General features: G+C 39.7%; 1 protein-coding gene across 18 annotated transcripts in view; it reads right to left on the bottom strand.

Annotated features, from left to right (window-relative positions):
- CUL5 (cullin 5) overlaps positions 1–17,356 on the bottom strand; it is a 126,885-nt gene that overhangs the window by 94,661 nt on the left and 14,868 nt on the right. For 15 of the 18 annotated variants that reach the window (XM_086339073.1, XM_086339061.1, XM_086339066.1 and 12 more), the window contains one exon: positions 12,151–12,260. The exons of the other annotated variants lie outside the window; for them this stretch is intronic. Coding sequence is in view for 3 of the 15 variants with exons in the window: in XM_086339060.1 (XP_086195186.1) it covers positions 12,151–12,260 (110 nt within the window). In the remaining 12 variants the exon portion in view is untranslated. The remainder of the gene's footprint in view (positions 1–12,150; positions 12,261–17,356) is intronic. 18 annotated transcript variants of the gene reach the window in all.

Genomic DNA, 17,356 nt, shown 5'->3' with positions numbered 1-17,356 from the left:
AAACCATAGCCTTGACTAGACGGACATTTGTTGGCAAAACCTTATAGAAAAACCAAACGAACTTCTGGCCAAACCAATATTATTTTTATTTATTGCCATCTCAGAGAAAAGGGAGACATGTAAACAAAGGAAATTTCCAAGCAGAAATACACCTTTGGAGTTTTAAAAAGCAGTTTTTAGTTGTTACTGAGCTCTTGTGAAGTCAGATATCTAATCCGGAAAGGCTGATGATTTTCCAGCACGATATGCATTACTTTTGAGTGATTAATTTGAACTCTGAGACTAAGAAAATGAAAAGGGAATAGGAAAGTCTTGCTTGTCACTTGGACTTAGAACATAACTATCTGCTCTGCCGCATCTTGGCTTGGCCACTGCTGAAGAAAAGTCACTGGCTTTTTCAGAATCCTGAATTCACAAATCCTAATTACTTGGCTCTGACTCTAAGCTAAAAACTGACAATAGTCTGATACTGGCTATTTAAACCTCAACACAAGCTGTGCTGAACTAAAGCAAGCATATGCTCAGTGAACAGGGCTTTGACTTAAGGACTGTAGAAGATTTAAGACACCCTCTCTGAAGCCTAAATTGAAAACATCATGGATTCTGGCTAGACCATCTGAATCACTTGCAGATGCCCATAGGAAAGGGCTCATTCTATGACAGGGCCATCTCCATCAAGCTGTCAGTTACACAGGCCTAAAGTACATTCCTAACTTATGACTACTGCCAAAAGTTGTAAGTTGGGAGAATGCACTCTACTCACTTGTTACAGACTGGAGTCACGATTCCTTTTCAGGGAAGTCTCACTGCTATGGACTTGTATCCAGCTTTCTGGATTAGCTGCAGCTTTCAAGAATGAATTAATAACTTGATTTTATTTCCCTCACATTCACCTTACCATTCCTTGCACACACACACTTATTAAGGCAGCTTCATTATTAACCACAGCTATCTCCAGAAAGGAACTGATCTTTTCCCAGGTGGCACTAGTGGTAAAGAAAACACTTGCCAATGCAGGAGATGTAAGAGACCTGGGTTCGATCCCTGGGTCAGGAAGATCCCCTGGAGAAGGAAATGGCAACCCACTCCAGTATTCTTGCCTAGAGAATCCCATGAACAGAGAAACCTGGCAGGCCTCAGTCACTGAGTTGCAAAGAATCTGAACACAAGTGAAGTGACTTAGCCAGCATAATACACACACTGCACTAGGTAAATAATCAGGACAAAAAAGGTATAGGAGGTGACATAAACTTATTTGGAAAATTTTTGATTTCATACAGACTAATCCCAAATCACATATCTTTCTAGTTAAGTTGTATAAAAAATTTTTTTTTGTAAAAATGTTTCTGTTCATCCTCCAGGTCTGGGTGATTGGGGGAAAAATGAACAGTCTTCATTGCTGAATGGGACACACAGATTCTACAAGAGAGAAAAAAATAAAACACAGCACCTGGTGAAGTACAGAGAGGAGGACATTGATGTTTGCTTTTTGTAAGTATTCTTGAAATCTTTCCCTTCTTCCTGAAGGAAAACTCTGGGGGTTGGCTTCCCACACTCCTGTGAGTCCTTTCAATTCAAACTGAATGCCATGTTTCAATCATACCTACCAGTGCTCTGAGATAGCAGGAAGCAGCTCCAATTGCTACACCTTTCACAATGAACACCTCTAAACGATGTCCACACTATGAAACCAATGAGAAGGTGTCATGGATAAAGAAACTGATTGGAACTAATTGCCTTCAGGCAGTCCATCTGAACAAGTCATGAACTAAATTAAACAGACTAAATTTAGAATGCTAAAGTGAATGATCCCATGGGATGACATACTGAGGGGGCCTGTTAGCTTACACTATCGAGTTGGCCAAAAGATTCGTTCCATCTTTTCTGTAAGATGGCTTAAGTAGTGCTTAGTTGTCTTTAACTTCATTTGAAACAATTTTGTGACAGCTGTCATATCAGCAGGGATTTTTTTTAAAATTTCACCAAAACTGGTGAATTTTCGTGTACCCATTTTAATATTGAAGATGGAAGGAAAAAAGCTACATTTTCAGGATACTATGTTTTATTATTTTAAGAAAGTTAAAACACAAAATGAAAAAAAATGACTTGTGCATTATATGGACAAAGTGCTGTGACTGATCCAACATGTCAAAGTGGTTTGCTGAGGGAGGGAATCCTGTCTTATGAGCTCCTTCCAAAAAAACAAATGATTAGTCCAACAAGTACTGATCCCAATAAAATCAACTGGAAGCAGCACTCAACTTAAAGTATCCTTAATTAGTCAACAGAAGATGCACAATATTCCCTCAGGATGACACAAAACCGCATGTTCCTTTGATGACCAGGCAAAAACTGTTACAGCTTGGCTGGGAAGGTCTGATTCATCCACCATATACACCAGATATCGCACCTTTGGAAGTGCATTTATTTTGGTCTTTACAAAATTTTAATGAAAAAAATTTCAATTCCCTAGGAGACTGTGAAAGGCACCTGCAAAAGTTCTTTGCTCAAAAAGGATGGAATTATGATGTTGCCCAAAAAATGGCAAAAGGTAGTAGAACAAAACAATGAATATGATGTTCAATAAAGCTCTTGGCAGAAATGAAAAATATGTCTTCTATTTTTACTTATACTTTTCTTATTTTTACAGGAAAAGGTCAGTTTTCATTCCAATCCCAAAGAAAGGCAATGCTAAAGAATGCTCAAACTACTGCATAGTTGCACTCATCTCAACACACTAGCAAAGTAATGCTCAAAATTCTTCAAGATAAGCTTCAACAGTACGTGAACCAGGAACCTGCAGATGTTCAAGCTGGATTTAGAAAAGACAGAGGAACCAGAGATCAAATTGCCAACATCTGTCAGATCATAGAAAAAGAAAGAGAATTCCACAAAAACATATACTTTCTGCTTCATGGATATACTAACGCTTTTGACTGTGTGGATCATAACAGACTGTGGAAAATTCTTCAAGAGATGGGAATACCAGACCACCTTACCTGCTTCCTGAAATATCTGTATGCAGATCAAGGAGCAACAGTTAGAACCGGACATGGAACAATGAACTGGTTCAAAATTGGGAAAAGGGTACTTCAAGGCTATACATTGTCACCCTGCTTATTTAACTTATATGCAGAGTACATCATGCAAAATGCCGGGCTGGATGAAGCACAACCTGGAATCAAGATTGCTGGGAGAAATATCAGAAATCTCAGATATGCAGATGACATCACCCTTACGGCAGAAAGTGAAGAGGAACTAAAGTGCTCTTTGATAAAGTAAAAGAGGAGAGTGAAAAAACCTGGCTTAAAATTCAACATTCAAATAGCTAAAATCATGGCATCTGGTCCCATCACTTCATGGCAAATAGATGGGGGAAAAAATGGAAACAGTGACAGACTATTTTCTTGGGCTCCAAAATCACTGCAGATGATAACTACAGCCATGAAGTTTAATGATGCTTGCTCCTTGAAAGAAAAGTTATGACAAACCCAGACAGTGTATTAAAAAGCAGAGACATTACTTTTCCAACAAAGGTCCATCTAATCAAAGCTATGGTTTTTTCCATTAGTCATGTATGGTTGTGAGAGCTGGACCATAAAGAAGGCTGAGCACTGAAGAAAAATTGATGCTTTTGAACTGAGGTGTTGGAGAAGACTCTTGAGAGCCCCTTGGAATGCAAGGAGATCCAACCAGTGAATCCTAACGGAAACCAGTCCTGAATATTCACTGGAAGGGTTGATGCTGAAGCTGAAGCTCCAATACTTTGGCCACCTGATGCGAAGAGCTGACTCATTAGAAAAGACCCTGATGCTGGGGAAGACTAAAGGCAGGAGAAGAAGAGGACGACAGAGGACAAAATGGTTGGATGGGATCACTGACTCAATGGACATGAGTTTAAGCAAGCTCTGGGAGATGGTGAAGGACAGGGAAATCTGGCGTGCTGCAGTCGATGGGGTCATAAAGAGTTGGATATGACTAAGTGACTGAACAACAACAATTTTTACTTTAAAAACTGAGGGAATTTTCGGCCAATCCAATATCTAATTTATGTCTTGCCTGGAGTACCCAGAAATGCAAACTTTTTCTTTCCAGGGGTACCATGTGGATCCTCTGAAACTGTATTTCTTTTCATGTGTACCCTGACTATCACGACACTACCTTCAACCCTGAAAAATTTTCAGGTCAAATTGAACTTTATGGCCACAGTTGTACTTTACTTGACTCAACGCCTCAGGCATGTAAAAAGCGTTCAGGGCTTCCCTGGTGGCTCAGTGGTAAAGAATCCGCCTGCCAATGCAGGAGATGTGGGTTCCATCCCTGGGTAGGTAAGATTTCCTGGAGAAAGAAATGGCAAACCACTCCAAAGTTTTTGCCTGAGGGGCAATAGTCCATGGGGTCCCAAAAGAGTCAGACACAACTTAGTGACTAAACAATACAACAGACAACAGAAACTGAGGGAGAAAGACAGCTGTTTTTCTAAGACAAATGTCATGGTTAGGAGGAATTAATTTTAACTAGGCAAATTTATGCCTTTGAAGGAAACAATAGCAAAGATCAATAAAACTAAAACCTGCTTCTTTGAAAAGATAAACTTTTCAAAGAAAAGTTTTCAAGAAAGTTTTCAAAATTCAAGAAAAATTTTCAAGAAAATTGACAAACCATTAACCAGCCTCCTTAAGAAAAAAAGGGAGAAGACTCAAATCAATAAAATTAGAAATGAAACAGGAGATGTTACAACACACAATGCAGAAATACAAAGGATCATTGAGAGACTACTATGAGCAACATTGTATACACCTATAAAATGGACAACCTCTTAAAAAAGTATATCCTTCTAAGACTTAATCAAGAAGAAACTGAAAATATGTACAGACCAACTGAAAATAGGTACAGCACTGAAATCAAACTTGTGAGCAAAAAATTTCCCCAAAAACCAAAGTCCAGGGCTACATGGCTTCATGGGAGAAGGCAATGGCACCGCAGTCCAGTACTCCTGCTTGGAAAATCCCATGGATGGAGGAGCCTGGAAGGCTGCAGTCCATGGGGTCGCTGAGGATCGGACACAACTGAGCGACTTCACTTTCACTTTTCACTTTCACGCATTGGAGAAGGAAATGGCAACCCACTCCAGTATCCTTGCCTGGAGAATCCCAGGGACAGGGGGGCCTGGTAGGCTGCTGTCTTTGGGGTCACACAGAGTCGGACGCGACTGAACCAACTTAGCAGCAGCAGCAGATGGCTTCACAGGTGAATTCCATCAAATGTTTAGAGAACAAATAACAACTATCTTTCTACCAATACACAAGCCTTTCCCAAATACAGATTTCTGAGTCCAGGTGAAACAAAGCCAGCTATTTGGAAGCTATCAGCTACTTCCTCCCCTGTGAGCACTAAGGAGCTGAGGGAACATGAGAGGCAGCCATCCACCACATATGCTATTTCTTACCATAAACAAGGAATTGGTATGTGAACAATAAAGGAAGCAGGATTGGCCCCAAATACCTAGATGCATATGAAAGAAATGATTTTAGCAAGCCCAGACGCTTGTATTTTCCCATACATAGAAGATCGCTAAATCTCTTAATGTGATAAATTTAGTTTTCTCTTAATTAACAGTAATCTTTTAATATTCAGATTACCTGCCCCTTGCTACAAACTTATACACAGCCTGGCTCCTCCCCCACCTCCTCTGAGTCAACTTTCTTGGGGTCACTTGAGATGATGTCTCCCACCATCCTAACATTTCCACCAAACAAAACCTAATTCTCAACAGTCAGGTTGCTTGTATTTTTTTTAGTCTACAACACACACAATATTACGGGTCAGTATCACTGATTTACATATGCAAATATCCTCAACAAAACACTAACAAATGCATCCAATAACATGTCAAAAGGATCACATACCATGATCAAGTGGGATTTATCCCAAGCATGCAAGGATTCTTCAATATACATAAATTAAAGTGATCTGTTGTTGTTGTTCAGTCTATCAGTCATGTCCAACTCTTTGTGACGACAAGGACTGCAGCACGCCAGGCTTCCTTGTCCTTCACTATCTTCCAGAGCTTGCTAACACTCATTTCCACTGAGTCAGTGATGCCATTAAACCATCTTATCCTCTGTCATCCCCTTTTCCTGCTCTCAATCTTTCCCAGCATCAGAGTTTTTTTCCCAATGAGTTGGCTCTTTGCATTAAGAGGCCAAAGTATTGGAGCTTCAGCACCAGTCCTTCCAATGAATCTTTCTTTAGGAATAACTACTTTGATCTCCTTGCTATCCAAGGGACTCCCAAGGGTCTTCTTCCAGCACCACAATTTGAAAGCATCAATTCTTCCACACTCAGCATTCTTTATGGTCGCACTCTCACATTCATATATAACTATAGGAAAAACCATACCTTTGACTATACAGACCTTTGTCAGCAAAGTAATGTCTCTGCTCTTTAATACGCTATCTAGGTTTGTCACAACATTTCTTTCAAGGACCAAGCATCTTTTAATTTTATGGCTGCAGTCACTGTACACAGTGATTTTGGAGCCCAAGAAAATAAAGTCTGTCACTATTTCCACATTCTATCCCATCTATTTGTCATGAAGTAATGGGACCAAATGCCACGATCTTAGTTTTCTAAATGTTGAGTTTTAAGCCAACTTTTTCACTCTCCTTTTTCACCTTCATCAAGAGGCTCTTTAGTTCCTCTTTACTTTCTGCCATTAGGGTGATGTCATCTGCATATGTGAGGTTATTGATCTTTTTCCTGGCAGTCTTGATTCCAGCTTGTGATTCTCCCAGCCCAACATTTCACACGATGTACTCTACAGTTCAGTTCAGTTGCTCAGTTGTGTCCGACTCTTAGCGACCCCGTGAATCACAGCACGCCAGGCCTCCCTGTCCATCACCACTCCCGGAGTTCACTCAGACTCACGTCCATCGAGTCAGGGATGCCATCCAGCCATCTCATCCTCTGTTGTCCCCTTCTCCTCCTGCCCCCAATCCCTCCGAGCATCAGAGTCTTTTCCAGTGAGTCAACTCTTCGCATGAGGTGGCCAAAGTACTGCAGCTTTAGCATCATTCCCTCCAAAGAAATCCCAGGGTTGATCTCCTTCAGAATGGACTGGTTGGATGTCCTTGCAGTTCCAGGGACTCTCAAGAGTCTTCTCCAACACCACAGTTCAAAAGCATCAATTCTTCAGCGCTCAGCCTTCTTCACAGTGCAACTCTCACATCCATACATGACCACAGGAAAAACCATAGCCTTGACTAGACGGACCTTTGTTGGCAAAGTAATATCTCTGCTTTTCAATATGCTATCTAGGTTGGTCATAACTTTCCTTCCAAGGAGTAAGGGTCTTTTAATTTCATGGCTGCAGTCACCATCTGCAGTGATTTTGGAGCCCAGAAAAATAAAGTCTGACACTGTTTCCACTGTTTCCCCATCTATTTTCCATGAAGTGATGGGACCAGATGCCATGATCTTCGTTTTCTGAATGTTGAGCTTTAAGCCAACTTTTTCACTCTCCCCTTTCACCTTCATCAAGAGGCTTTTTAGTTCCTCTTCACTTTCTGCCATAAGGGTGGTGTCATCTGCATATCTCAGATTATTGATATTTCTCCCAGCAATCTTGATTCCAGCTTGTGCTTCTTCCAGCCCAGTGTTTCTCATGATGTACTCTGCATAAAAGTTAAATAAGCAGGGTGACAATATACAGCCTTGACGTACTCGTTTTCCTATTTGGAACCAGTCTGTTGTTCCATGTCCAGTTCTAACTGTTGCTTCCTGACCTGCATACAGATTTCTCAAGAGGCAGATCAGGTGGTCTGGTATTCCCATCTCTTGAAGAATTTTCCACAGTTTATTGTGATCCACACAGTCAAAGGCTTTGGCATAGTCAATAAAGCAGAAATAGATGTTTTTCTGGAACTCTCTTGCTTTTTCCATGATCCAGCAGATGTTGGCAATTTGGTCTCTGTTTCGTCTGCCTTTTCTAAAACCAGCTGGAACATTTGGAAGTTCACAGTTCACATATTGCTGAAGCCTGGCTTGGGGAATTTTGAGCATTACTTTACTAGTGTGTGAGATGAGTGCAATTGTGCGGTAGTTTGAGCATTAAGTTAAAGAATCAGGGTGACAATATACAGCCTTGAAGTACTCATTTCCCAATTTTGAACCAGTCCATTGTTCATGTCCGGTTCTAACTGCTGCTTCTTGGCCTGCATACAGGTTTCTCAGGAGGCAGGTTAGGTGGTCTGGTATTCCCATCTCTCAGAATTTTCCACAGTTTGTTGTGATCTACACAAAGGCTTTAGCATCATCAACAAAGCAGAGAGTAGATGTTTTTTGGAATTCCCTTGCCTTCTCTATGATCCAGTGGATGTTGGCAATTTGATCTCTGGTTCCTCTGCCTTTTCTAAATCCAGCTTGCACATCTGCAAGTTCTCAGTTCATGTACCGTTAAAGCCTAGCTTAAAGGATTTTGAGCATTACCTTGCTAGCATGTGAAATGAGTGCTATTATGCAGTAGTCTAAACATTCTTTGGCATTGCCTTTTTTTGGGACTGAAATGAAGACTAACATTTTTCAATACCGTGACCACTGCTGAGTTTTCCAAATTTGCTGGCACACTGAGTGCAGCACTTTAACAGCATCATCTTTTAGGATCTGAAATAGCTCAGCTGGAATTTCATCACCTCCACTAGCTTTGTTCATAGTAATGCTTCTGAAGCCCCATTTGAGTTAACACTCCAGGATGTCTGGCTCTAAGTGAGTGATCACACCATTGTGGTTATCCAGGGCCTTTTTGTATAGTTCTGTGTATTCTTGCCACCTCTTCTTAATCTTTTCTGCTTCTGTTAGGGCCTCACGTTTTCTGTCCTTTACTGTGCCCATCTTTGCATGAAATGTTCCCTTGGTATCTCTAATTTTCTTGAAGAGATCACTAGTCTTCCCCATTCTTCCTCTCTTCTTCCCATTGTTTTCCTCTATTTCCTTGCATTGTTCACCTAAGAAGGCATCTTATCTTTCCTTGCTATTCTTTGGAACTCTGCATTCACATGGGTGTATCTTTCCTTTTCTCCTTTGCCGTTCTTTTTCTTCTTTTCTCAGCTATTTGTAAGGCCTCCTCAGGCAACCATTTTGCCTTGCTGCATTTCTTTTTCTTGAGGATGTTTCTGATCACTAACTCCTGTATAATTTTACACATTTCTGTCCATGGTTCTTCAGGCATTTATCAGATCTAATCCCTTGAATCTATTTGTCACTTCCACTGTATAATCATAAAGGATTTGATTTAGGTCATACCTGAATGGCCTAGTGGTTTTCCCTATTTCAATTTAAGTCTAAATTTTGCAATAAGGAAGTGATGATCTGAGCCACAGTCAGCCTCAGGTCTTGTTTTTGCTGACTGTATAGCGTTTCTCCATCTTTGGTTACAAAGAATATAATTCATCTGATTCTAGTATTTACCATCTGGTGATGTTCACATGCAGAGCTGTCTCTTGTGTTGTTGGACAAGGGTGTATACTATAACCAGGGTGTTCTCTTGGCAGAACTGTTAACCTTTGCCCTGCTTCATTTTGTACTCCATGGCCAAACTTGACTGCTACTTCACGTATCTCTTGACTTCCTACTTTTGCATTCCAGCCCCCTATGATGAAAAGGACATCTTTTTTTGGTGTTACACCACATTAACAAAGTAAAAGATAAAAATCATATGATAATCTCAATAGATACAGAAAAGGCTTTTGAAAAAATTCAACACCGATTTCTGATGACAACCTCTGTAGAAAATGGGCATAGCAGGAACCTATCAACATAAGAAAGGTCATATATGACAAACCCACAACAAACATTTTTCTTAATGGTGAAAAACTGAAAGCATTTCCTCTAAGATCAGGAACAAGATAACACTTGCCACTATTATTTCAACACAGTTTTGGAAGTCCTAGCCATGGCAATCAGAGAAGAAAAAGAAATAAAAGGAATCAAGAATGGAAAAGAAGTCCTAAAACTCTCACTGTCTGCAGATGACATGATATTCACACATAGAAAACCCTAAAGATACCCTCAGAAAATTACTGGAGCTCATCAGTGAATTTAGTAAAGTCACAGGATACAAAATCAATACACAGAAATCCCTTGCATTCCTACACACTAACAGTGAAAAATCAGCAAGTGAAATGGAGGGAACAATCCCACTCACCACTAAAACAAAAATAAAATACCTAGGAGTAAACCTGTCTAAAGACACAAAAGACCAGTATGTAGAAAATTATAGAACACTGATGAAACAAATAAAAGAGGATACAAAGTTGGACTGGATGAATCAATATTGTGAAAATTACTATACTACCTAAAGCAATCTACAGATTCAGTGCAATCCCTATCAAATTACCAATGGCATTTTTCACAGAACTAGAACAAAAAACTTTACAATTTGTATGGAAATACCAAAGACCCCAAATAGCCAATGCAATCAAGAAAGAAAAATGAAACTGGAAGAACTCAACCTACCTGACTTCAGACTATGCTACAAAGCTGCAGTAATCAAGACAGTATGGTACTGGTACAAAAACAGAAATATAGACCAATGGAACAAGATAGAAAGCCCAGAGATAAACCCACAAATCTATGGACACCTTATCTTTGACAAAGAGGGCAATGGAGAAAAGACAACCATTTCAATAAGTAGTGCTGGGAAACCTGGACAGCTATGAGTAAAAGAATGAAATTAGAACACTTCTTAATACCATACACAAAAATAAACTCAAGATAGATTAAAGACCTAAATGTAAGGCCAGAAACTACAAAACTCTTAGAGGAAAATACAGGCAAAACATTCTTGGACATAAACCCCAGAAAGACCCTCTTTGACCCACCTCCTAGAGTAGTGAAAAAAAAAAAAACAAAAATAAAGAAATGGGACCTAATTAAATTTAAAAGCTTTTGCACAGCAAAGGAAACTTTAAACAAGATGAAAAGACAACCCTCAGAATGGGAGAAAATAATCAAAAAAGAAGCAACTGTCAAAAGCTTAATCCCCCAAATATACAAGTAGTTCACATAGCCAACATCAGAAAAACAAACAACCTAATCAAAAAAATGGGTGGAAGATCAAAACAGACATTTCTCCAAAGACGACACACAGACAGCCAACAAATACATGAAAAGATACTCAACATCTCTCATTATTAGAGAAATGCAAATTAAATTACAATGAGGCACTATCTCATATAAGTCAGAATGGCCATCATCAAAAAAAATCTACAAAGAATAAGTGCTGGAGAGGATGTGGAGAGAAGGAAACCCTCTTACACTGTTTGTGGGAATATAAATTGATATAACCATGATGAAAAACAGTATGGAGATTCCTTTAAAAACTAGGAATAAAACCACCACCAAATGACCCAGCCACCCCACTCTGGGTATATACCCTGAGAAAACAGTAATTCAAAAGGACACATGTACCCCAACCTTCAAAGCAGCACTATTTACATTAGCTAGGAAACAGAAGCAACCTAGATGTGTCCACTGACAGATAAATGAATAAAGAAGTTGTGGTTCATAAATACAATGAAATATTAATGAATGAAAGTCGCTTAGTCGAGTCTGACTCTTTGCAACCCCATGGACTATACAGTCCATGGAATTCTGCAGGCCAGAATACTGGAGTGGGTAGCCTTTCCCTTCTCCAGGGGATCCTCCCAAACCAGGAACTGAACCGGGTCTCCTGCATTGCAGGTGGATTCTTTGCCAGCTGAGCTATCAAGGAAGCCTAGGAATGGTTCAGTGATTGGTGGTACCCCAATACCAGTAATGGGCTTCCCTGGTGGCTCAGACAGTAAAGAATCTGCCTGCAAGGCAGGAAATGCAGGTTTGATCCCTGGGTTGGGAAGATCCTGGGAGAAGGAAATGGCAACCCACTCCAGTATCCTTACCTGGGAAATCCATGGACAGAGGAGCCTGGTGGGATACAGTCCACAGCTCATAAAGAGTTGAACTCGACTGAGTGACTAACATTTTCACTTTCAATACCAGTAATTACTTCAAACAGGTAAGCAGTCCAATCTGGAGCCAATATTCCATTTGAATACAGCCACCAAAATTTCCTTTATGTTAGCACAAAGTTAGAATGAACCGATTACTTACGAAAACAGATCAAACCACTGCTGTTTTGTAACAGATTCCTGGCGTAAAAGCTTCAGAACAATTGGACGCATGAAATCCCATTTGTCTTCAAACTGAAGAGAACCTTTATTCTAAAAAAAAAAAGGACAGAGTAGTTGAAGGGCAGTTAAATCAGAAGTGTGTTATTTTTATCTCATAAGAGACAAACAGAGAAATTTAAAAGAGTCAGACTTCCATAATGGAATCCCTATAACTTTATCTGGTATCAAGGAATCACAGGAAGAACTCACCATAAGAGAAAAAAAAAAAGGTTACATGAAAGGGTATAGTGAAGAATTTGGCCTTCTCCAAAGAGCAGGTCTGGACTTTGCCCTTGGCTTCTAGTAAGCAGTATCCCTGAGTCCTGGGAAAGTTGGGATAAGAGAGTCCCTGGGGGCCTTGAGTCATACTGGATAATCTAACAATGTGATTTAGAGAGGGGACTGGTAAACCTATATAGTTTTAGGGTGGGAGCTGGTCAATCCAGAAATACCAACAATGAGATTTTGGGGTCATTGTGATTTGGGGTCATTTGCGATTTGGGGTCAACCTGGAGACTGAGATTACCCACATGAGCAATGCCTACATGATGAAGCCTTAATAAAAATTTTGGACACCAAAGTGTGGGTGAGCTTCTCTGACTGGCAGTACTTGTATGCCCTGCGTTTAATGAGGGAAGGAGAGAAGACCTGACAATACCAGCGAGGACATGGGAAGCTCTGTTTTTGACCCTCCTGGACACGAGCCTATATGTTTCTTCCTTTAGCTGAAAAAAGGCCCTTAATAAACATAACCATCAGCAGAGCAGTTTTCAGTAAGATCTTATTGACTATTTTCACAAATTTATGAATATCTCTAACAAATTATTGAGTCTCAGTATTTTGGGAATCCCCCAAATTTGCAGCTTGTGTCAGAAGTGAGGGTGGTCTTGTGTTTAGAGACTGTGCCCTAACTCCTCACAAAAAGTACACTGAAAATCCAAATAAACTCTGATAGCTGAGGAAGGAAGAAAAAAACAGAAAGATACTCATCTCATTTTATAATGCTTACAAAACCTTGATACCAAACTGTGAGACAAGAACAAGAAATGGTAATTCTAGACCAATCTAATTTAAAAATATAGATGTAAAATTCTTAAAAATATTAGTAAATTAAGTGGCATATCAAAAAAATAATACCTCATAATCATACATGTTTATTCCAGTAATGTGAAAGTGGTTCAATCTAAGGGGAAAAAAATCAATTCATTATTAAAATGGGGGGGGGACACCCCATATGTGTTAGTCATGAATACTTTTCATTTGCAAGTTAACTATGGCTATGGTTTTTCCAGTGGTCATGTATGGATGTGAGAGTTGGACTGTGAAGAAAGCTGAGTGCTGAAGAATTGATGCTTTTGAACTGTGGTGTTGGAGAAGACTCTTGGGAGTCCCTTGGACTGCAAGGAGATCCAACCAGTCCATTCTGAAGGAGATCAGCCCTGGGATTTCTCTGGAGGGATTGATGCTAAAGCTGAAACTCCAGTACTTTGGCCACCTCATGCGAAGAGTTGACTCATTGGAAAAGACTCTGATGCTGGGAGGGATTGGGAGCAGGAGGAAGAAGGGACGACAGAGGATGAGATGGCTGGATGGCATCACTGACTTGATGGACATGAGTCTGAGTGAACTCCGGGAGTTGGTGATGGACAGGGAGGCCTAGCGTGCTGCGATTCATGGGGTCACAAAGAGTAGGACACGACTGAGTGACTGAACTGAACTGAACTGATGGCCATATGACTTGGTTTAATCAATAAATTTCAACAAAAATCATTAATTTTCTAATATGGCAGCACCAAACACCCTTATGAATTTCACTACTGATTTTACTATATGTTTGTTGAGAATATTGCTCCCTTGTGTCAGATAAGATCCATGTACTGAATGGAATCTTCAAACTCCCTGAAATTATATTTCAGAAGCAGTTTTTAAACATATGGTCTAACAAGAATCTACACCAGGATCATGTAGAGTGGTAATTACACAAATATTTATAAAACCTATTACAGATTTGCTGGATCAGAAATCTCTTGAGTTCAGAATTTACATGTTTAGCAAATTCATGATAAAACTACATAAAAACATTACAAAGTCTATGACCCCAAGAAGATTAAGAACTACCAACATTTAACTTTTGTGAAAGCAAATGATACTTCTTCTTACATCTACACAGGTGATCCTAAAAGTAACTGTACTGTCTCACCCCAGGTACCTACTTTTATCACAAAACAATCTTCTTATAAAGACCCAGGAGATACTCAAAAATTAGTACTGGGATTAGCTGTGCTTCCCTAAACAACTACTTTGTTTTTACCTTATGGACTTAAGTGAATCATGCAGGTAACTTTGCTTTTCTTTGTACTGGTTAATGAGAAATTCAGTCAGGTTTGTGATCCTATGGTATATACTTTGTGTACTAATCTTATGGCTGGTTTCATTTTTCCTGTTACTAGTTTCCTATAACCATCTTCTTCATTTACTCTTCCCTCTGAGGGAAGAGTGGGCAAATAAACAAATATGGAAGAAACACAGAAAGGACATGTAAATCTTTTCTTGACTATGACATGAAGACTCATCAGTTCAGTTCAGTTCAGTCACTCAGTTGTGTCCGACTTCTTGCGACCCCATGAATCGCAGCATGCCAGGCCTCCCTGTCCATCACCAACTCCCGGAGTTCACCCAGACTCACGTCCATCGAGTCAGTGATGCCATCCAGCCATCTCATCAGCTGTCATCCCCTTCTCCTCCTGCCCCCAATCCCTCCCAGCATCAGAGTCTTTTCCAACGAGTCAACTCTTTGCATGAGGTGGCCGAAGTACTGGAGTTTCAGCTTTAGCATCATTACTTCCAAAGAAATCCCAGGGCTGATCTCCTTCAGAATGGACTGGTCGGATCTCCTTGCAGTCCAAGGGACTCTCAAGAGTCTTCTCCAACACCACAGTTCAAAAGCATCAATTCTTCGGCGCTAAGCCTTCTCACAGTCCAACTCTCACATCTATACATGACCACAGGAAAAACCATAGCCTTGACTAGACGAACCTTTGTTGGCAAAGTAATGTCTCTGCTTTTCAATATGCTATCTAGGTTGGTCATAACTTTCCTACCTAGGAGTAACTGTCTTTTAATTTCATGGCTGCAGTCACCATCTGCAGTGATTTTGGAGCCCAGAAAAATAAAGTCTGACACTGTTTCCCCATCTATTTTCCATGAAGTGATGGGACCAGATGCCATGATCTTGTTTTCTGAATGTTGAGCTTTAAGCCAACTTTTTCACTCTCCTTTTTCACTTTCATCAAGAGGCTTTTTAGTTCCTCTTCACTTTCTGCCATAAGGGTGGTGTCATAATACCCTCTTAAAAAGAGAGTATTTTATAATGTCAACTAAGTCTATTTCCATAGGCAATTCTGACAACTTATAAAATGAAACATAGTACAAATCCTGCAATTAAAAATCAAAAAGGTACAGAAGACTAAACAGGTATCTGAGATAAACACTGGTTAAACACTGGTTAGGCTCTGAAATCTATCAGTGATGGCAAAATGACAGGAAAATTTATCAGCAAAAAGACAGGAAACAGTCTCCTATTTGATGAAACATACAAGATTAACTACAGAAACATTTCCATCTAATACTCAGTTAAAGGAGGAATTAAATAATTGAATTTTCCTATCAAGCTTTTATAGTAGATTCCAAAAATGATGCTCAAGTAGTTCCTTGACCTATTCTCTGTCAAACTGAAGAGCACATCATTAAATCATAGCCAAGCATCAGACACCAAACCTACTATCTACGAAAGATATTAATAAGCAAAAACACCTTCAAACTATGAACTCTGATTTATGAATGTTTCCGAGGTCTAACTAAGGGCTGCCTCACCTTTACTGATGTGCTACAAGTCTCTTCTGCTTTAATTCTTTCATTACACTCAGAATAGCTATTAAGTCTAGGATTCTCTCACCCACTGGCTCTTTTACACCAACAGGATTTCAACATTTGCCAAAACCCAGTCCCTCTATCCTTCATTTCTTACAACACAACTAATTCCCTCAGATGGGTCATGGAGAAGCCGATGGGGGATAACTAGAAGAATTTACCAGGCAGAGAAAGCAACCATGGCAAAGATCCCACAGTAGAAGCATGTCTGATATATTCAAGGTAGAGAAAAGTAAGGACAGAGGAGAGAGTAGATGAGGTCAGAGAAGCAACACAGAGCTGGATCTTATAGGGTCTTGAAGGCCATTGTAAAAGTTTGGCTTCTATTGTAAGTGAGATGGGGAACCATTAAAGATTCTGAGCAAGAAGTGACACGAATTGATTTATATTTTTAAATCTCCTGATTGCTATGTTGAGAATACATTATAAGAGGCAAGTGTTACAGCTGTGTATAGGAGGCAAAGTTAGAAATACCAGTGATACAGACCAGGGTGGCAGCAGTGGAGGTGGGGAGTAGCAGTTAGATTTGTATGTTTTAAAGGTAGTGGTAACAAGATTTCCTGACCGTAGGTATCTGAGATGAGAGAAGGAAATAAAGCATGACTCAGGTTTTTGTCTGATAAATTTGTATACTGGGACCCACAAAATGGGAGGCCACCCTATTGGCCCAGACCACATCTAAAATCTAAACCTAAATCAGCCTGCACACATGGTAAACATCTCACAGTCAAGAAAATATAATGCCAATCACAATCCTTCAACTCAGCTTTATCTAGCTAACCTTATCTAAAAAAATAGCACCAGCTTACCTCAAAATGAAATCCCTGACCTCCTAGTCAATCATGCCTTGTTTCTGTATTGCCTCTTCTAATGTTATATAAAACTCGCTCCTCCATAAAAATCCTTCAGGAAGAGTACTCCACTGCTTGTTAGGAACTCGAATCCACTGATTATTTTCCTTTGACTGAAGGACATCAAACTCCTTAGTAAACTGTTTTAGTTTTGTGATTTGACATGTCCAAGAAATATGGCATTGCCATCAACTGAAATGGAAAAGACTGCAGATATAAAGGCTTAAGGAAAGCTCAGGAGGTCAGACAGTTACATTTGACATGTCTATCAAACAGTCTTTTGAAGATGTTGACTAGGCAGCTCAATAAGTAAATATAGAATTTAAAAGAAAGATCAGGCCAGCAAAGAAAAATTTGAAAGTCATC

This window comes from Bos grunniens, chromosome 15, assembly GCF_055505025.1.
Source record: "Bos grunniens cultivar Pamir isolate PY7600 chromosome 15, Bosgru_T2T1.0, whole genome shotgun sequence".
NCBI lineage: Eukaryota > Metazoa > Chordata > Mammalia > Artiodactyla > Bovidae > Bos > Bos grunniens.
Note: the sequence above shows the minus strand (reverse complement) of the source record. Positions and strands in the feature narration are given on the sequence as shown.